The sequence below is a fragment of the Paralichthys olivaceus genome, chromosome 7 (assembly GCF_024713975.1).
Source record: "Paralichthys olivaceus isolate ysfri-2021 chromosome 7, ASM2471397v2, whole genome shotgun sequence".
In the NCBI taxonomy this organism is placed as follows: domain Eukaryota; kingdom Metazoa; phylum Chordata; class Actinopteri; order Pleuronectiformes; family Paralichthyidae; genus Paralichthys; species Paralichthys olivaceus.
This window is the reverse complement of record NC_091099.1, coordinates 12240230-12263299: the sequence shown is the minus strand read 5'-3', so window position 1 is coordinate 12263299 and position 23070 is coordinate 12240230. Positions and strand designations below refer to the sequence as shown.

Sequence of the window (23070 nt, the reverse complement as noted above, 5' to 3'; positions counted from 1 at the left end):
GAGGCTAAACAGTGCATTCTGGAGGAGCTAAGCTGTGTGCAAACGACGTATCAGCAGATCACTTACTGTCATGCATTCTTAACTTGACTTGTGTCCTTCTAGATTGCCTTAGGTAACCTTGCAAACACATGCTACAGAATATGAGCTGAAACAGGTCTCCGAGGGAGAACTACAGTATATGATGGTGGATGTGACCAACAGCTGTTTTACTTGAGACTCTCCTGCTGGTCTGGTGCACGCCATAAATGCCAATTGCCAAACATCACGAAGCTCTGGCTTCTACAAAGAAAAGTTGATATGATAACCGCCGAGGACTCATCTTTATTTTCCACTTGATTGTATAGCGGGGAAAATGACACAAGGAAAAAATAATGAGTCACCCAATAAGAATGCTGGCTTTCATTGTTTAGCCGTGCTGATCTGGTGGAGGGGGGTTATAGAATAAGCTGGGATGTTCGGTGGCCATAGGGCAGGGCAAGCTCAGAGGTGGTGGAATGAGGAATGAAGTTTTTAGGGGACGGGGGTTATGTCCTCTTTCTGTCTGTGACATTACATAAAGGCACCGGTGTTATCCTTTTGTAACAGTGGAAATGAACTGTACTGACAGCAAAGACAGTAGTCTTTTATGTAATCCCTGTCCTGACTGAGGCATTTTTTTATCCCGGGTAAGCAGGCCAACACTGCCCAAAGGCTGAATGGTCTTCCAGCTCGGCAGCTGTTTGGGTGAGGATCAGCAAGAGGATGAGGAAGAGGCCAGAAAAGGAGGACATCAGATGAGGAAGAAAAGAGTATGGGAATGCAGCTGGGTGACAACAGAGGGAGGAGAAGTTGGTGATTGGATGGTACATGCTATTGGGTATAGACTTGGTCTGGAGTTTATCAGACAAAGCAAGTGATGACGGTAACAATAGGCATTCTCCCAGTCCTCCCTGTGAGGGTCAGACGGGGAAAAGAACAATACCCCCACATGCTGTGCCCTACAAAAGCATTTAAAGTAAAGCACTGTTTGAGTGTTACACAAGCTTTTACTAAGGCGTACACCGGGCATTAAGAACAACAGACAATTTCATGAGGCAGACATGACATCATCGAGGGAATAATACCAACACTGTGACAATATGTGAGAAGCACTAAGCCTGAGTCAATACCAATTGGCTCCATTTAACAGAATCTGCCCATTGTCTGCCCTCTTTGGCCTTGTCCATTACTCTCCTTATCTCTCTCGCAGACATAGGAATCTTCAGTATGCACTGAGAATGCCAGCAGGGAGAGCAGCAGCAACACTGCTGTTAAGTAACCCTGTCTCTGAAGGGTAAAGTATTAAAGTACATTCAAAATAAGAGCTCTTTTCAGACATGAACTGGGTCTGGGGCTTTCACACATGTACAACGCAGGAGGAGATAGTCCAGGTCAGACGAGTTCACAACAACAGGGACAGGTCAGGGGAAGTGTCTAGGTAGAGCATGCAGGAGGCAGGACATAAATGGTTTGTATTTACATAGTGCTTTTCTAGTCTTGATGACCACTCAGAGCATTTTACAGTACAGTTTGCCATTCACCCATTCACACACACATTTATACAGTGCATTTATTAGCAACACTTTTTTCTTCTATGTGGTATTCGGGGTTAAGCATCTTGCCCAAGGACACTTCGGCATGCAGATGGGGAAGACTGGGGATCGAACTGCCGACCGCTCTATCCCTCAGCCAATATGACTGTCTTCTGACGTGTTTTTATTTTCACCAAAAGCTCTCGAATCAGGTTGTCTTTTGTCTGGATCGTCTATGTGACCAGTTTTTCATCCTGAGCTATTTGTATTTTTTTAAAGTCATGTGTACAAACATCATCAACACACCCATTTGCTCAATTTCTGGACATTTTACTATAGGGGGATGTCCGGAGAAGTACCAGAAAATATCTGGAGCAACCCACTCGCACATTTGCATTTTCACTAAGAGAAAGAAAAAAAAGCTTTTTTTTTGCATTTGCCAGATCAGAGAGCTTCAGTCGCAACAAGCGATGAGTCAAGCCTCTGGTTATTTGTCTGGACAAAAATAGATTCTGGGTGAAATCAAGAGAGAGACTTTTGTTTCAATAACATCCGCATTCTCTTGTTTATTCCTTTTTTTTCCCACGAGTTTACAAGTGTGTCAGACTTTTAATTAGCAGATGTATGACCCTTCAGCCTTTGGTCACAGGCATATAGGGCAAGAGAAAATAAAAAAGGCAGTTGATGGTAAATAAAGGCAGCTTGGATAAGCAATGAAAAGCTCTGGATTCAATAACACAGGGCCCATGCACCTATTACCTCTTAGGGATCAATTCAGAAGCGACAACAGCAAAGATAACCGATATTCAGATTAAGTAAAGACGCTACTGTGCCGATATTCTAACACAGAAATTTAATTTCGTACTCAATGTAACCTCAATATATTTGTCAATTAGAAAACAATTAAGGAGCTACATGTAACTAAAAAAAGTGGGTCCAATAGAAACAGCAAGTGCACCAACTCTGGAGCTGCCGCACTGCATAATAGAGTCATTGATTTAACTGAAACTATACTTAAACTAAACTACTAGAGCAATGGCCATTTTTGAGAGGCTATTGAAACCAAAAAAGCAAATTCTTTTTCTGCTCAGTAGGGAAGCTTATGTAGAACAATGACACTGGGCATTGATGAGGGGATGAGGCCAAGCTTGAACTCGCTTGTGATTCACGAAAGACACAGGGGCAGGGGAACAGAGGGATGAGGAGGGGAGAAACCTGAAGAATCTTGAAACAATTAAGCAAATGTTTCTCTGCTGCCTGAGATCAGAGACGCCCATGCTCAATGTAGAGAGGTAACGGCACCAGCCATGCTACTGTAATTCTGATCAGAGAGCCTTTTTTCTCTCTGAGGATGCCCAAGACAGACCTAAGATGGGGAAGGATGCCAAGCAATTAACTGGAGAACTCACTGGTTCAACAGTCATGGTCTGGAAGCGTTTTAATAAGCTGGAAACTATTTCCAAAATGGTTGACGGTTCCGATGCCGACCAAAGACAAAGGCCTGCATTGTAAAGGCAGAGGGTGTATTTTTCTTCGCTGATCAAGTTTACTGCCAAGAGGCAGTGAACAGGCGACAGACCCAAGAGCAGTCGCCGTTGTTTCTTTAGGCCCCACCTCCCCCACCCCCTACTCCACCTCCCAACACACACACACACACACACACACACACACACACACACACACACACACACACACACACACAAGCACAGCCTTCTCCACCACAAAAGCAGAAATGTGAGACCTCCTCCATTGAGCTATGTCAGAAAAATGCCACGCTAAAGACCATCCCCACAGTGGCTTGTCGCCAATAACCTGAATCAATGTACAGTATGATAACCCTAATTTGAGCCATTCAGAGGGTAAGTATTTACACAAGAAAATTAAAGTCAGTCAAAACCACTGGAGATTCCTGGAATGGGTGTGTCAGCAAGTTGACAGAAACAATGTAAGGACAGCCAAAGAAGTAATGTGACAAACACACTTCCCAGCGTTATCCTACAGACCCACGACAGAGATCCTTCTTCATTGGCGTCTCTATGTGTCACGCTCGTACAACACAACAGCCCTATTCCATAGTTCAGTCAAACACAAACCTACACACAAATATATACACACAAAAAAAGCAAACACACCCAATTGAAAGAGAGATGCTAATACTTTCTTTTTAAAGTTATCAGTCTCTTCTCTTCACGCCAGGCAGAGTTTTAGAGCTGTTGAGACGGATGTTTGGACACTGCTGGCCCCTTTCAGGCATGTTAGCAAGGATGGGGATTAAAATCTACACAAAAAAACAATTGTGTAGACAGAGATCGCTTTAGTTTGAAAACACTGTTAAAACAAAAATGTATTAGTCTGAATGTAGTGTGAGGCTGATGGCAGATTAAGTTGAGGGAAGTCTTTAAAATGTGGTCTCGTCATAGATCATAGCTGTGTGGGGAGGGAGGTTTCTGGGACTAAGGGGGTGACAGACCTGTTTGATCTTGACCTTGTCTCACACAGATGCCGAAGTGACCTCACTGCTGGGTGGGGAAATGAGAAGTTCTCCTCCTTGCTCTTTTTGTCTCAATCCTTTTTACACTCTTGACATTTTGCCTCTCCCTCTCCGTCTTCTCCTCCAGTAGCCATCCTCTCTGGCAGGATATGACCCACCCAGCTCATACTCGTTTCATAAATCAGTAGCCGGGTCTCTGTCGCTGTACTTTAAAAGAAGCCCGGGCCCTGCCTCTTTCTTTCTTTCTTTGCCGTGCCCCACGATGCTGACTTCCTCCCACTGCACCAAGAGCCGAGAGTTTAAACATATGCTTGTGTGCAGTCTTTTCTGACACCTGCAAACACAAAGTGATGCGCCGAAGGCAGAGGTGTCTGTCTCCATGGTAGCACCAAACAGCATGTTGGACAGAGCATGTACTCACATGCTAGGAAATGGCAAATCCCCATTGATATTTACACACACCCTCATGGAAAGTCACAAAAGACTGTGTGCTGCTATGTGGTGTGAAGGATACTGTTTTTTACAGCACTGAGTTTGTCAAGAGGATACCAGTTTGAAACTGTGTGTGTTTAAGGTAGCGTTGGTTAGTTGAAAAACATCATTTATTAAAATCCTCTTCTCTTCCTGTCAATGAAATAAACACAACCAATCATTTCATTCGGACAGATTTGCTGCTGTACCTGTCACTAACCGATCTGTCTGCCTGCACACACCCTGCCCGTGCTCTCACTGAGCATGACCATAGTCTACAGTGAGAGAGACGCTAGACAGACGCTAGTGAGTGAGTCACTGTAAAGTCAACTTCTAGCAGTTGTTGGGCAGTGAATGTTCATGTGTTTCAGGGAAGTGGCATTGACCGGAGGGCCGATAGGATAGGGTGGGATGCATTGGTTGAATTATTTTGTGTAGCCTGCTCTGGTTAGCTTTTCGATGATAACAACCCTAGCTTTAACAGAAGTTTAAGTGCAAATAAGCAAAAAGTAAAAAAAGAACTGAGAAAATTGCTCAGATTATGACCTCCAAAAGAAATTCCCTAATTAAACAGTCAAATCCAAACTCCACGAACTAGGTAACTGCTATTAATCCTCAAGTAGCAGCAGAGGCAGTTTCTAGACAAGGTCACATCCCTGGTGGTCTGAAATATTTCTCTTACTTAGGCCAGCATGCTTGTGCATTTACACCAGCCACTTTAGGCTTTCACTTAATTGAAACACTAGCCAATGTACCACAAGGTGTAAAAACTTCAAGAGCATTCCACTCTTGTGAGTCTATATGGTATAGGCCCCTCGCTGGGCCAAAGGGGGCAGCTGGGTTGTTTTTATGACTATGAGGCTTCCAGAGACACAGGATGCTAATAATAACACGGCTGCAGTCGTGCAGGCCAGAGTCCAGCATATCTGACTGTTCTTTAATGTGCCAGTCATGGCACCGGTGCCAACCCAGTTACTCAACGTCTGACTCATCTGCACAGCCTGCACACACAGGTTCGTCGTCAAGCACATCCAGAGGAGACAGCGTACGAATCTGCCGGATGCAGTTCACATTTTCAGGTCATAATCCATAATGATCCAAAGAAGTGCTCCGATTGAACCAACCGCTCTCATCACCGTACTTCACTATGAGTTATGGATACTTCAGTTCTAATGCCGCAATTCACAGACCTTTCCACACCTCAGTGATAGAACAAAGTCTGTGTAACGGCCTCTTCACTTCCCACGCTCTCACTCTTTCTATTGCTCACTTACACAAACAAAGCCAGATTGTGTCAGACAAACAGGCTACGACCAGTTGATGGACAGTCGATAGCGTAAATGTGGCAGTGTGCTTCAAATGAGAGCATATTTGGCATGTGCTCCCAGACAAAAGTTAAGACCATGAAGTGATATTTGGCCTAAATCATTACTGGTCAGCATTGTCATGTTCATACAGTATATAAATATGGACAACGCATTTCCACTTCCTCCCACTATCCAGAAATTAACCTAAAATTTCCCAGATTTGAACGCTGACATCTTGTGCATTTAGAGCCCGAGTCTGCGCAGTAGTGATCAGGGGTGGAGCAGCAAGCAGTCCCGTCAATACAAACAATTGCGATTCAGTTTCAGCTGTCAATCATGATGGTTCACCCCTTTTTATAGCATCAATACTTAGTGGAAAAAGAAGCTCTAGAAGACTATGGCAGATACATATGTCATGGTTAATTTTTATCGCTCAATTTTATTTTGTGCCAGTTCCCCGAATGACTGCAGGTGAATGCATGGATGCCACTGAATGAACACACCTGTAAGTGCAGTAAGGTGTAAGAAAGTAGAAGATAATACATACTGTCATAAACAGTTACATGATTTCATTCCTTAAAATCAAATAAGAAATGGCTCTGCAGAACAGGGCAGGTACAAACAAGTTAAGAGTTATAAATGGTATTACATGACAGTGTTTTACATTAATTAACTTGACTCTGGAGGCGTTGTTTAATTTGCCCTGGCACAATTACAAAATGATCTGAAAAGCTATTTACAATTCTAATAGTAACATAAAAGATGTCTAACTTTTGTGTTTTTTATTGTTTCTTCACTGTAGAACTGTTCAGAGCGCTCTTCCTCTGTCTTCTAACAAATTTGATAATGTTAATATAGATCTGTGAATGTGTAGATATATCTGTGAATACATACAAAGTTTACTAATGACTGAGCAGTAATTTTGCTCTAGGAGTTGGAAAACACAGAAAACTCATCAGTTCTAGCTCACACAGCTCTGTCGTTTGTCTGTCTTTTTACGATCTGCGGACTTGTGTGGCAATTTGCAAAAGTCTTTGTGCCCCAGCAGCTATACAGCCTACATACCACCAGTCGGTGGTGGCACCCAGTGTTTTTAACTGTGGTCATCCTGCTGTTCGCTTCTCTGTGGTCAAAATCAGCCGCCCCTAAATTTGGAGCATTTCTGACCTTTATGGTAAATGCATTGAAATGGCCCAGAGCAAGCTGGCATTGTTCGGTTGCCCTCTCCAAAGACAAGAGTTGCAGTCTATAAGTCTTACCTGAAGAGAGGCTATAGAATCATACTTCTATACAAGCATCCAAACATTTATCGGACTTGGTGAAAGAGGTGAAAAACATCCAAGATTTATTTACAAGCTTTTGTTGACTTAAATATTTATAACCTACAGACATATGTAAAAGGTGACCAAATGCAATGATTAATAAAATAGAAGACCGTTGGTCAGATGTGGCAGACATGTTTGCATATTTTTTACACACTATGAACTTCATCCTGCATTCAATAGATGTCTATTGTCCCTATGACAACCTTGTATTAAAGCACATAATTGAGCAGCTCATAATGAGTGAACATGAGCTTAATAAAAAATAATAAAATGGCTCAAAGTCAGGAGTTTGTTACATGTATAATCTGATGATAACCATTTGTCACTGTTGACCCTTTGTATGGCGCAATGCAGATGGTCCTCAGGCTTGGAATAGTGCCTTGCTGGCAGAGCTACTTATACTCCTTTAATTGCTCTGAAGTAAACAGAATTAGCCACTCATCTGAATTTTTTTCACCATGGAGCAGAAGAAAGGGGGAAATTCTACTCTAAATGTGAGCCTGAGGAAACTGTAGCCTGCAGTGCGGATGAATGACTCTCATACCCAACGCAACAACACTGGCATCACAATGCTACAGTTCCTCGAACAAAGCTACTTTGTTTCTGAGCACGCCACAGGCACACAGGCACGTATGTACGGTACAGTGACACACACACCTCCTGCTCCTGAATCATTGTCAGAACACGCACTTGGAGTTGACGTTTGCGTCTACTCTAAAATATACGCTCGGTCTAAATGCGTTCATTTCAGGACCCTCAAAAAGCTTTGATGCCATCGTAGTGACAATTTGTCTTTTGTGTAACATTTTGACCTTCAATCAGATTTGGATAAAGCTTTTATAAACAGAAAAAAAAATGCTAAACCCGCCAACCATTCAGATTCAAATGTATTTTCCCTGGACAGAAAGTTACTTTACGGCATTGAAAAGGAGACATAGAAGAAAAACTGTAAATAAAACATACAGCGGAAAAAAGGCAACAGTAACAAAAGAGAAAGAATAAAAGACTCCTTTCCTTTCCTTTGGCTATGACGCAGAAAACAGAGTGGCTTTCACTATTGTGGCATTTGGATAAATGAATACAAATGTGTCTCTCTTCTTTACATAAAGCCACGCTAATGTATATAAATTGGGTCATGCATCCTTTTTTCCATGTTTTTCCCTCACAACCATGCTAAGGCATCATTCCTGGCCACAGAAAATTGATATTTTCAATGTGTGTCCATACTCTAGCTACGAGCATAAACAGCAGATAAACAGAAAAGTTTGCGGTCCCCTGTATTACTGCCTGAAAAGGCAACAGAGAAAGTCCACAAATGTGATGACGTTCCAGGGGTTTTCCTAAACAGGAGCATCGGTGTTGTTACCCCACACGCAGGCGGAGGAAGGGAGAAAGAGAAGGGTTGGAAGATAATACCATATATTATGCATGGGGGTAGGTGGAATGCAAAAACAAGCTTTTTCACAAGCAAGTACATGTCTGGTCTGGGAAAGTGTGAGCAACAGTACATATGGGACGGAGTGCCGTCTCTGAGACACAGCTAAACAAAACACGGGCGTTGAGAGCTGAACTTACTCATCGACAGCAAGTCACAGCAATGTTCAAACCACATCATAGCTGAAAGAGAGAAGCGTAAGAGAACAAATGCTGACAGGAAGATTAGGGCCACAGCGTGGGTCCGCTGAGGAAAAGGCTCTGAGTAAATGAGTGTGAGTAATAAAATATGAATGAGAATGGCCGGTGTTTACATCAGGCTGTGGGGCTCATGTCCTGAAAGCCCCGAAATACTTGTCTCCGTAATTGATGCACTAATAGGAAAGGGTGGTGGTGCTGGTAGTGATGGGAGGTGGATGGTACAAGACCAGACCAGGACTTCAAAAGACCTGCTGGACACTTATCAACAAATGCGCTCTCATCACACACAGGAGCAGGGAACAGATGAAAGAAGTGCTAATTCACCTCCAGCCTGTTAGCAGCAGACCCGAGGAGCCCGGTTGCCAGAGGTAGACACATTATCAACACACACAAACAAAAACGCACAGACAAACAGCTGGGGTCAGTGAGTTCTTAAAGTAAGTAAACAAGGTCATGAGAGCAGAACTTTCACCAGAGAAGGTCCCATATATTCAGGAGGCTTAAATGAGGCCAGAGCAGTGATTCAATATCATTATTTATAGTTCTTCATAGCAACTGTAATGTGACAATATAATGAAGCAAGGTTACACACACAGTATTTTGTTTTGCAAAAGTCAAATGGATAATGAATGGATGGATGGATGTTAATGACATTTTTCATGCTGATTTGGTCACATAACAAATCTGTGGAGATATGAGCTAACAAAGTTTGAGGTTTCAGGTCACAGAATCTCACAATATAAAGGATAACAACATTAGGAGGGATCATAACAGTCAAATTGAATTGAAAATTAGATTTTGAAATTGGTCAAATTTCCCCCAAGGTTAGTTATAATATCATCAAGCTCTCCAGAAAAATAGATTTTTAGTTTTGTTTCTTAAATGTCATGACTGATCTGAAGTGACATCACATCACTTATTCTTTACAATGTTGTTGAACAAAAGTTAGTGATCAGTGCATGGACAGGATGATGTACAATAGCAATATATTACTTTGATGATGGACTCCAAGGCCCCTGGATTAGTGTGTTTAAAGAAATACAACATGGAAGAATCATTCTAGTGTGATGATTTGACGTTAAGTTGAAAATACATTTGACAAAACAATGCAGTCTGAACGTTCATTTGCTTTGATTGTAATGTTCAATACATTTATTCTCCCATAAACGGATCAAATACCATCCACAATGAGACAATTCATTAAAAAGAGTCGGATGAAATTACAGAAATTACTATTAAAAAGCATAGTTGACTAACATGTCCTTCTGGGTGGCCCTTTCTGGGACCTTCTGAGAGCACCCTGGGAAAATCTTATTATAGTATATGGTTCAAAGTCAAGGGTACTCAATCACATCTATATACATACACATATACAGTGCATTTCTCAGGACCAGAAAATAATAGTTTCTTTTATTTTACCCACCCTTAGCCCTGATGACAAATCCCACTGATGATCTCATTACAGATCAGGACTGTGCGGTCATACCTGTGGGCTTATGGGAAAACTGTGGCTGAGATGTCATGTCACCATATTTTACCGGATCTGCCACTAAAGAGTTACAACAATGTTTAATGTCTGTGAGTCTACAGTAAATTTAGTGAGGATGAATGAGGAGAGTGGCAGCTCCCAAATGACGCGGCCTTTCCCTCCCTCCCTCTGAGCAGCGGGCGGAGATAGGGCTGCAGCAGGGGAGCTCCAGAGACCTCTATATTTATCTGACACAGTAACAAGTCTGACTGGGCAGTACAGCTGTACAGTTTATCTTCAACCAAAACTCCTGCCCCCCCACCCTCCAGCCCTCCCTATCCTTTCTGCCTCCGCTCCACTGTGGCCAGTGGTGAGGGAAGCAGGGATGACCCAGCAATATGTCATCACTTCTGTGAGTCATCATGAATGAGACAACAGCTTGTATCCAGGAGGAAGAAATGCACAGAATTCTATCACTGCATAGCTCATCAGCATTGCTGGATTTCTCTACAGAGAAAACCATATTTTAAAGTTGAGAGCTATATTTCATCCTGGCCCACCCCGGTGCTAACAAAGCCCCATTTGGTGATTGCTGTGTTGGAGTGGCCCATTGAAGAGGCCGGCCAAGGGGCTGCCTGTTTGCCAAGCGAGCCGTGCCAAGAGGGCCAGAGAATGCAGAGGAGCCCCAGCCACCTGTGCATATTAGGCTGCGTGCTGACAACTGCACTGGGCCCCGGGAACACCACCCAAACAAGCCGAGGAGAGAGGGAGGAAGGGGAGACACCAGACAGGGTCAAGGTCATTGTTCAGCCATTGACAGAATGCAGACTAATGACATTAGACAAGCCAGGCGGCTTTATGGATTGTTGACACTGAAAGTTATATGGGGGAAGATTTGCAAAGAGCTGACATGATCGAAACTTTGTTTGGAGATGATAATACACAAGTACTCATGCTGGCACAAGCTGAACTGGAAGAAACGGTTTGAGGGGAAGTGTGTGTGGTTGTCAAAGGCGTGTTATTCATGAGATCTTCTTTGTAATTCTATGATGTCCCTCCATCTCATTGTGCATGAAAAAGAACAGTCTGCAAAACAGTGCTGGCACGCTGAGGCATGCTTGATATCTCTTATGTATAAAGTGCACACAAAAAACACACACACCCATCAATGACTCATCCTGAGCTCGGCTGTGCTGCAGGATACAATAAATGTCCTTTAGTTATTGTACAATAACTGATGATGTATGATGTGTCCCTATTCAAACTGCGTGTGTACCTGCCAGCTTATTTAGTACCAAAGCCACTCAGTCACAAAGATGTAAAACAAATATGTCCCACATCTACACACAGACACAGACATGCCCTTGGGGAGTGGATCCGTCTTCCAAGAAACACACATTTCAGCCATGTGTGGGGGAAAGGTAGAGAGAGCAGATCACATCCACCCGCTCGCCTCCTTGCCACATACACAACAGGGGAAGAAAAAGAGGAGCAGTGTTTCTGTGACCTCAGTGAACCTGACTAACTATTCTGGCAAAGCAGAATACTCTCTCTGCTGTACGCCAGCGTACATCCTCAGCTCTGCAGGAGAGATTTGTCAGCAGGAGATTTCTTTTTTTCCTCTGCAGAATTAACCCATGCACTCAGAGCTTACTTGCAGGCATGGCACATTATCTCCCACGAAGAACTGCCAAGCCAGCTCAGCAGTGAGTGGCTGCTCTGGCGGATGAGGGATAGAGCTGGGGCAGACGGGTAAGCAGACAGGAGCACAGCTCGGGCGCCAAGGGCAGGCACAAGCAGCAGGCGAGGGCATTCGTGTCTCTCACTTCTCTGAGAGGCTTCACTGAGAGGCGGAGATGGCCCCTATCCTTCCTGCCATTTAGCACAGGATTGAGGGGGAACCTACCACAGAGCCGGGAGGCCCCACAGCCGGGAGGCCCCACGGCTCTGTGAGCGGAAGTTATAGTATTCACGCAGATTTATGAATGGGTGTTGAGAGCAAAGGATGAGTCACGGCTTCTGAGCTGCACAGCCAGAAGGCAGCAGGCGGCCTATCACCAGAGGCACTGGGTGGCTCAAACGGGCATCAAGCAGGATGGAAACACACTACACACTGCACTCACACACAGACAAACACAGCAGCCACAGCGGGCAAACACAACCTGGGCACAAGCTCAGGAAAATTAGTCAACGAAGAGAGATGGCACGTGAGTGGATGGAGTGTGTGTGAGTATGAGTGTGTGCATGAGTGCCTGTGTGTTTAAACGTGAGTGCAAGTGTGTCAGTCAGTCTTTTTGGAGGAGAGCAGCATGACACACAGGTCCTATTTTGGTCAATCAAGTCTATGAGAGAAACCATAGAAAAAAATGACCAATCTGTCAGTGCTTTGAGGGGAGTGCTTAGTAGGCCAATGAGGACAGGAGTCGGATAAACTCACAGCGCAGGCCATCAATGGACAAAAAGCCCTGCTGTTCGCACATGGACAATAACACACTGTTTAACTATGTCATCATGAATGAAGTTTGCTAACTTGAAATCAAATTTTAAATCATGCCTAGAAAGACGCCATTGTCGATATTAAAGTCAGCGACGTCAGCCTACACGTGGCTGTGGCTTTTCTTGAGTTTCCCCATACTTTACTAAAGCAATGGGGCAAATATAATGTGTTACAATTTTGCATTGGGGAACTCAAAACAAATTAAAACGTGAGGCAAAGAGAATTCCACTCTGACCAATCACACTCGCTGCTCATGCTGCAGTTTCAGGTCTCCCAAAGTCCAAAGGCAACTAATAAAACCAATTGAGCAGAAAAACTATTTGTAACCAAACAGAGTTTTTCCCCTTCCTTTAAGAGGGCTCAGGTTCTGGGTGCTCAGAGAAGAAGGTCTCTGTTTTAGGTGAGTGTACTAACATTGGCTGCTAACAGCTACCCAAGAATGACATTTAGGAACGTGACCTAGATGGAAGGAAATGTGGAAAAGGCAAAGAGAGAGAGGGTAGGAGAGGGAGAAAGAGGGATATGTTCCAATTCAAAATATAATTTACAGTCTAGAAGTGCATCAGACTGTTAAATAGTTTACTTTGTGAAACTCTGTTGCATGCCCTCTTGATCGGTCAGTAAAGAAGCAAATAATGTGATGTTACTTTGCTTTTTACATCATCAAAGCATCTGAGTGTTCTGAGTTCTACATGGTGGATGGCAGAGTAACTAACAAACAAGTCGGTTTGTCAACTTTGTACAAAGCAGCTGCCGTATTCCTCAACCACAACAAATCTACAGACTCACCTCCACAGACAATACTGCTGCAAATCAATAGCTGATGAAAAGATTATTGATGTCTCGATATAGAGACACTGAGTCATTAACTGGAGGCAGCAGTAAAGGAATGCTGTGGTGTTATGCCGTGCAGCTCGGCCCTTGGAATGGGGTCACACCCGTAAAACCTGAGTTGATAGCGTTCCAGCTGCACATGAATAATGTTTATGTTAGCCAGCTAGCCCTTGTTAGCAAACACAGTTCATAATAACGCATTACGCTGCATTTCACGCATACTAACCATAGTTAATGGTCCACAGACAGTAATTAGACAGTACTATGTGTACGACACACTTAATGACAGAAGTGCTAACAGTCGGAACTACAGCTTTCACTACTGTTAATACACGGAGGGGCCATCTTTGATTTCGAAGTTGGGGGTGTGAGGTTCCTCTGACATTCACTGACATAATGCAGTCCCTGGCCCCTAACCCTAACCTCAACCTAATTCTAACCATAAGATCCAAGTCTTAACCCTCAAGCAGCCCATTAAAAGTGTTTCAGAAAGTGAGAACTAGCCAAAATGCTCTCACTTTCCCAAAATGTCCTCGCTCTGTATAGATTGTAGGCTCAGGATGGTCCTCACAAGGAATCTGTACAAGTACACACACGGAACCCTCTTTACATCCTGTTGCCACTTCTCTTGTCCTTGGACTCCTGTTTATGAAGGCAAAAGCATTTGAGAACACAAAGAGAGCGAACGGCTGCTGTGAAGGGAGCTTTGTCTGCTTTCTCTAATGTAGTTATTTCAATGACACCATGGAGTTGTAACTGTGAATCAATAGTCCCCAGTACTTTGGGGAAATAATAGAGACAAGGTCACACACATGCATACACCCACACACACACAAACACACACTCTGTGCCAGCAGGGGGAAGAGTTAAGGGCCAGCACAGTTCCAGAGAAACTGAGAGTGGTAGTGGAGAAGATGATGTCTGATTATTCCATCTTTAGCCCGACGGGAAGGCAGGGATGAATGAGTCTGATCGACATGAGTGCCATCACTTTGGCACTTACAATGGCACGCTGCCTGAGCTTTGTACAAAATGGAGCAGAGCGCAGGCGAGCAGTTCATGCCTCGTGGAAACAGCGGATGTATGGGCACTGAGTCATGTTGCTGAGCGTGCCCCCAGGAAAGCACCGGACTCTCAAGACTTGGAATTTGAGCCCTTTTCTTCTTCCCTTCCTTATGACCACAGGAGTTTGATAAGCTTCAGAAAAGCTATTAAATATTTAAAAGCTTCCTCGTGTCTGCTGATGGATGTTGGTTAACAAAAAAACGACTGACAGATGGACCATGTGAAATCGGCCCACTTATCTCACAACACCCTTGCGTTAACACAAAATAAGGCGACACCCACATTAATATCATCGCCGCCTTCAATTGAACTCCTCCTCATTTCCAACAAATTCTTTCTGTATGGCTCTGCACATACAGCCTGTGCTGCGTGTTTCCCCCTCTTTATCCCCTCACAACTGTGATGACTAAGCCAGCAGGAATTTCTACCTTATACATTTAAAGGGGCAGTCTCCTAACATACATGCCCTGTACTTAAAGTGTCAATATATCTAGTTTGTAGCCAGCACAAAGGAAGCATTAGTTTCACACAGTTCCATCTCCCTACTTATAAATTTGGATGATGGTCAATCTGTTTTCTCTCTGACTATTTTTTAATTCTGCTGTCAATAACTTTATGATTAAATAAATCAGCGTAGAGAGCCAGAAAAACAGTGAAAATGGAAACAACGCAAAATATCTTAGTTGGCATGGAACTGTGCTAAAACCTTTGACATTCCATACAATATTTTGCATGTAAAGACAAAACCTACTATGACTTGATCCCATTAACAAATACTGTGTGTGCAGAGCCATACACCTTTTGTGGGATCCAAAAACTACCACATCATTTAACATTAAGATGAACATGGGGACTGAAGTTCATTTTGAGTTACATGTCATTCTACTGCTTTAAGTGCTTACTAGCAGATTGAATCTGTGAAGAAATTTGACTAGGCCAAAAGAATTCACAATATACTCTTTTTAGAGTAAAGTTTGCAAAGAAAACTAGAATGCAAAAATGTTTCAGAAAATGACTTTGCCTTGTTTTAATGATAAGTGATATTATTTATCTACAACAAATAAAATGTTGGTTTTGGTGTAAGATTTTTCTTTAAGATACAACCTGACGACACCAGCCTTCCTTTAAACTGGATCCAATATATCCAATATATATATATATATATATATTTTTTTTTTAAACAGCTACAGTGTAAGATTGTCTCTGCCCATCAGCTGCATCTCTTAAAATAAAGTGCTCTCCCTCGCAGTGGAGTGGGCTTCAGTCACTGCACTAAGACCAGAGATATCAAGTGGGTCTCTGGCAAGAAGGAAGTAAACATATTATCAAATGCAAAAGTCTTGCAGGCCGGTGGCAGAGAGCTCTCCCGAATGCTTTCGCTCTGCTGAGTTTCTTCTGGGTTCAGGACAAGGGCACACAGAGCAGAGACTGTCTGTGGCAAAACAAGACAGCAGGTCCCCTTACGTCAAATTGACCTTACATCACTATGGCCCAGGCGCAAACTGACAACTCACCACTCTCACCCCAGTTACACCTCAGTTTTGTTTGCTCAAAGAGCAAAAACAGTTTCAGTTTGTGGACATTTTGAATTATTACATTCACAGGTGGACTTGGCTTCTCACATTTGTCTGTCAATATCAAAATACAACATTGGGGGACATGATGTTCCCTAGAATCAGAGAGCAACACAAGGTATGGGTTGAAATACTAGAACAGAATGCCTGCAAGGCTGAGCATACCATACATTTATATTCTGTCACACAAAGGAGACGAGAGCTATGGGACGTATAGCAAATGTGTGGGGGTGTGTGTGTGTGTGGGTGGGGGTGTGTGTGTGTGTGGGTGGGGGTGTGTGTGTGTGTGGGTGGGGGTGTGTGTGTGTGTGGGTGGGTGTGTGTGTGCCTCCCCGTGGTGCTATGAAGACTAAGCAGCCCTCAGGCTAGGCCTGAAAACAGCAGCTTGCTTTCCTGTTCATCTGTCTAATTGTAAAAGCCTCTGGACCTGGCTTTGCCTGAGCTCCAGATGTAGAAGGCAGGGCTGTCTGCAGCAAACACACAGACCTGAGCAGGCCAGACACTCTTTAGTCATAGGATTCTCAAAAACTCAAAGCAAACAGCACATCAAGAGATCCAGGGCCTGGCCAAACTAGCTGGTGGGCTACGACCGCTGCAGTGTTGAGAGAATGCCTCCGACAAGTAAACAGTGGAGAGATATCTGACAGCCGGAGCTGTTAACAGCCCCTGATAAGCCCTGCAGAGAAGAGGGAGGTGAAAATAGAGGAGGAAACACCAGCATAACAGCTGACAGGAAAAATCAGAGATAGGATCCAGGTTGAGGTTAAGTGAAGTAGAGAACGCTGGTGAAGAAGAAACAAACAGACAGCATGTACAAAGAGGGGGAGAGCAGCGACAGGAGAGCAGGGGCGAATTTACGAGGAATAGGGAGAAGGTGGGATGAATAACACAGGGAGGGCATTTTTCAGCCCTCCGAGCACTGCGCTTAAGGATGAGCTTGCTATTGAGCTTGTATACTTGACATTTGTCTGACATTTCCCCTCAGTGCCCCTCCTCCTGCGTACCGCTCCTCAGTCAGGGCCTTTCTACGCATCACTGCCCACCACTAAAAAGCACCCAGAACCAACCTCTGCTCCAATCTGCATTTCCTTACACTGTCACTCCCGTTTGCTTCCATCCTGCCACAAGCACAGCATAAACATGGCTTCCTCTGCCCTACATCAGATTCACAGTCACATCCAAAGGAGCTCATCGAATACACCCCAAACTGTTGTAGGGGAACAGAATCTGGTGAGTGGACAAACATATGGAAAGAGAGTTTTTGTTGTTGCTCCATGAAGCACAAAAAGGCCCAGAGGCTACGGTAGTGTGCTAGGCAGACAGCGCTCCCTCATGTAGTGTAATTAAAGAGGAGAGCGGCCGTATTGACTAGAAAACCACTGCATGCCCTTGAAGGAACATCTGTACTGGAGAAAAACAAGGCAATTATGCAGAGGGGTGGAGGGAGGAGAGAGGAATCTTAAGCAAGAAGGGGAGAGGTAGACACATCAAGCCTTTAAAAGAGGCAGGATGAGAAACATTATCTGCGCAAAAAGCCTGGGATTCTAACGCATATCACGGACCCACTCTAGCTTCATTGTGTCCTATTATTGTTTCAGTAACTCCTCCTTTTTCCCCACTATGTCCCACCCTGAAGCCATTATCTGCAGCCTTGAGACCTCAAGGCCCTCTAGATGAATGCATTTACCCTGACCTTGGCCTGGGCCTCCGAGAGCAGTGAATCGCCTCAAACAATGCTCCTGCCCTGCCTCACAAGTCTGATATGTGAGAACAACACTGCTAAACACTACAAAGTATCTGCTGTGGGACCTGACTTGAAGGTCATTGCAAATGCTACATGCTTGCACAATGTAGAATTTTTTTTAATGTGCTTGTCTTTGTCCACTTTGGCCATTGTATATGGATCACACATGCATGGGGCTCATAAACAGAGGCACAATCATAAACTATCTTTTCTGCAGACACACACAGTCACTAGGGAAATTATGCAAGTTTGATTTCCACTGTTTGTTCTATAGGGTTCCCAGGGGTGAAGGAGGGTGGTGATTGAAACTCTTGACTGACCATGGGAGCTTTACACAGGACCCCTATAGAGACAAGGCAGAGGAACATTTTCCCACCATTATTTCACACAGATGAGAGAATAGAAAACAATGGTACAGAGGAGTCTGAACAAGTTCTCAATGCCAAATCAAGAGTTGACCCAATCCTATTCACGAAGGACAAAACATCCGTCTTTTTATCTTTTATTTACTCATATGAGTTACGGCACAGCGTTGATATTCAGACTCCAGAAAGAGAGAGATACAAATGGCCGGTCTCTACTCAAGTACTAGTGTGTTAATGGTCTATGCAAACTAAACAAATACATGGAAATGGTACACAAAGCCTGTGCTGCAACACTGACATCACCATTTCGCCTGCAGATAAACTACATTAAAATAAACTAGTAAGGATCTGCTAACTATCAAAGCTAAGCAATGAAAAGACGAGAGGCAATATGTTGCTCTATTGCATCTTGTTATCAGCATCTAAATGGCTTTTAAGGGGCAATTTCCACACATACACCAGAAAAATCCAGAAACAGGACAAATCCAGGTGGGTCACAGCTTCTGTGGGCGATTGGACCATTCAAAAAAATCAATCAAAATCAAAATGTTTTTATAGTTCCTGTCTCATTTTATTTTTACATCTCGTCATTCAGGGTGTGCATGACCATATGCTACATGCACGTTCCAGGAGAAAAAAGAAAAAGGCAGCAGGCATTACAGGCACAAGCTTCCAAATGTAAAGAAAAAAAATCAACATACTGTTTGGGCCTCAGCATCCTCAAGTGGCCACCAAGGCTATTTTCGAGGAGCAGACTGAAGCAGTAAGATGGATGGTAAATTACAGGCTGGGCTACATGTTCAGTGAAAACTGCTGTAACTTGCGGTTACAAAACGACCCCACTGATGGGCAACTTGTGACTATTTAAGCCTTGCTGATGGTGTGTTACAATATAAGTCTGTGACTACTGAATTATGTCCTGGAATAGACGCATGCCACTTACAACTGCAAAAGCCTTTGAACACATCCAGAATCGCCTGTCAACAAGATAAAGGGGCATACCAAGAGGAGGAGAGGAGAGGGGGCACGGGAGAGGTGGTGAAAGGAAAAAATAGCAGGCATGTGGATACAGTTTCTTGAAAAGGAGAAAAAGAAAGGATGTTAGACATATGAGGAGGAAGAACATAAAATGAAAACAGGAGAGGAAAAGACTGAGGCACCAATCAACTTATACATCTGTCCCAATCCTAAAAGGCCTTGGGTTGTTTTTTGCGTACCACTCTAAACCAAATGCAAATAACACAGCAGTGCAGAAAGACTTGTGGTGCAAGATTGGCCCAAATAAAAGATGGCTAACCTTCTGCCAAGAATGTGATATTGCATTGCTCTGTCTGCATGGCATTTGGTAAGTCAGCTGATAGTTTACCCTTCATAAGTGGCAGGGCAGATGGGAGATGGGCTCTCAGAGGAACATGAATGGAGCATTGGCTCACTGAAATGTGTTCATGCCTACTTTTTGAAGTAGTTGTCTGAAGGGAGTAGAAGTCAGGTCATGTAGTGAAAGTGATTAGCAAAAGCAACCTTGGTTATAATTGACTGCAAAAAACAGCATCGATCATGACAACTTCTTGGAGATCATACTTCTATCAGAGTACCAAAATTTGTCTATTTACAGGTTGGTAATTTTTATTTGAGGGTCTACTCTTTGCATACTGACATGTTCAAATATGCATTACTTGCCTCATACCGTACATTGCTGCAATGCCTCGTTTCACCCTCTCTCTAAAAGACTCTTGAGACCTCTTGCCATGTGCCCCGAAAGAGCCCAGACAGCTCCGACTGGCCAGCTGGCCCATTCCAGTCCACCACTTACAGTGTTTGTCGAAAATGTCACACTTTTCTGAATTTCTGTGATTACTGTTCTGAATGTTGACATGAAAAATTCCCTGTTATTTATAAGTGTAGTATGTGAAGGAATTTGAACTTTTAATTAAAACCATCAATGGCTCCTATTGCATTCAAAGAAAAAAATAAAAATAAATTCGACCCTGCCGGCAACAAAAAAACTCTGCAGAGGAACATTTCTACCAGAAAACTTATGTTCAGTTCAGCTTAGTTTGTCAATGTCAAACAGGCTGTGGACGAATATAACAAAAGGCTTGTACTCCTCCTACAGAATTCTTACAGAGGCATGAGACGGCTGATCTGTACCAATTTCTAATCAAAAAGCACAAGCTGTCCCTCACTCTGAAATCTGCAAGAAAAAGAGCAGCTCAGATATGAGTGCTGTGGTTGCAACTGAACACAAGTAACGCATAACTGAACACATTCAAATGTGCACACTGAGAGGACTTTAAAATGTAATACACATTAAGACGTATAAATGATATGACCCTCCTCTGAACTGTTTTAAAATAAGTATGACCCCACGGCGGGGCCAAAGTTAAACGAGGATGATCCTCCCCCAGATTCTTCAATATGCCCCTTTTCATGAATTGCAAAAAGTCCCTAAGGCAAATATTTAACTGACATGGTCCAGACAGGTAGACTAGCTCATTTCTTGGCAGAGCGACTTTAACCTCAACTGAGTATGCCTTTCTAATACCTGGTGCTCTATATTGCAGCCATCCTTCACTCCACAAATAGCCTGATCTTAAGACAAGGTCTCTATAATGAACAGAGAGGAAATGTTTGCACTGGCCCGTGGACAATCCTACAGCCTGACGGAAATGAAGGAAAAACACTGCACAGATTCATGGGACTTGTTCACTGGTGGAGAAACGCACAATTTAAGAATGTTTGTATGACTGGAAACCACCTACCTCGATCAAAGTCACATCTGCATTTACTGTACTCGCACTGCACAAACATTGCCGCTATTAAAATGAATTCCGCAAAAATCACATTTAGAAAATCGCCTGCTTCTCTCTTTCTGCACATTTTTTGCTATGATAGAGAATTAAATAAATCATAGGTTTCAGGTTACCTTTCTGGCACTGGGTAGAGGTCCAGCAGCGGTAGTCGTAGTTGTCATTGAACAACGTCCTCTTACAAAGTGGGTTATCCTCCATGATTCCTGGACAGACATTGTCGCACTCCTTAGCCTTCTTATTTCCATTGATAATGTTGTTGAACTCCGCATCCATAATGAGAGACCAGTCCACCGAGTCAAGGTAGCAGAGCTCAGGGTTCTTCTCAATCCTCGTGGCTCCCCGGGTGATGTTCTTCAGGTTGTACAGGCCAATGTCCTTCAGGCTGGTCATCTCATAGATCACAAGGGCGTAGTTGTAGAAGAGCTGCCGCCCACGGATGATGCTCAGGTTGGGGAAGAGCATGCTGAGGCTATCCAGGCCAGAGACGCGAAACAGCAGCAGGTAGTCCGTGATGATGGTCAGCTTGGGGAAGCTGAGGGAGCGGAAAACCTCTTGATGGATGTTGTTGGTCTTGTCATTGATGAGGAGGATCTGCAGGTAGCCCTCCACCACCGTGCAGTTCTCCAGCCGCTTGAACTCACTGATGTCATTTCGGATGTCAATACTCGGACCACAAACTGGCGGACACAGAGAAACAGATGATCAAGAAATATATATGTAATTCAGAAAAATCATATACAATAGAGAGCGTTACTTATTTTCTTTTGTATCATAGATGATTGTAATATGAAAGTGGGGAGTACAACAACGCTATGTATAGTTTAGCACCTGGATTACTTTTGCCTAAAGATATTAATTATAATAATCTTCTTGAAGTATATAATCCTGTTAGTCAAGATGGTAAGGGTGCAAGTTAGCCGGCAACATGTCACACAAACAAATATACTACAGAGCTCGTGAAACGTTTAGACTTTGTAGAACAGAAGTTAATGTTTGTTCTGAGTGTTCTCTCTGGTTAGGTATTATTATTGAGACAAGGGAGAGAGAACATCATCAGGGTCAGCTGAGGTGAACACATTCTTAATAAAGAGTTGAGTTGGTAAATTGTTATTTGGTTTCAGGTATTCATCACATCAGACGCGAGCCCTGCATTTCTCAATAAAATGTTTTATGTGTCACCTCAGATAACCCTGCTGTTTGAACAAGCCTATCCTCTGTGCTTGGAAAACAACACTTGAAACCCCAGTGCCTAGAGCGTCCTCCAATAACACACACACACACACACAAAACATTAACAATAAAGACACCATTTATTATTGATGAAAATCAACTCCGCTTTAATTGTGCCTCTCAATTACCACACCAGGGAATGAATGGTAACAAAAACATTTTCATAATGTTATTGTGCTCTAATGCAGCCGGTGGTTCCATAACCTTCATCTGATGTACGTTCACTTCACAGAGTTTTCAGATGAGCCCCCATCTTTAACACCACCCACCATGTTTCACATAGTGATCTGATTTAGGTCTACACTGGTTCTTATTAATAACTATCATATTAAGATAAAAAAAAGGTTGAAATTGTTTAATATATCTTATTTTTATAGAATAGTGTTACAGTTTTGTCAAGTTCATATTTGTACTACTTAGAGTAGCAGACGTTTGTCATTTCAACCATAGCAAAGATTACTATCTGGCTAACTACACCTAGCTAACTTTCATTTACAATTACTTTAGATATGTCCACCATTTATCCATTACTAATTAACTTTTAATTATGTCTCCATTACCACTTGCTTACTATTGTTTTTAGATATATATTTTTTGTAGTTTGCAGATTTAACACAACAAAAAGACTTTCAGATATCAAAACACTCATTTTAGCTGTTTCAAACATTTATCTCCAGTAATCACCCATTACATTAAGCCAA

At 43.1% G+C, this 23070-nt stretch overlaps 1 protein-coding gene across 1 annotated transcript in view; it reads right to left on the bottom strand.

The window, feature by feature from the left end:
• igf1ra (insulin-like growth factor 1a receptor) overlaps nt 1–23070 on the bottom strand; it is an 80668-nt gene that overhangs the window by 47359 nt on the left and 10239 nt on the right. The window contains exon 2 of the mRNA XM_069528566.1: nt 21253–21816. Within this exon, the coding sequence (XP_069384667.1) occupies nt 21253–21816 (564 nt within the window). The remainder of the gene's footprint in view (nt 1–21252; nt 21817–23070) is intronic.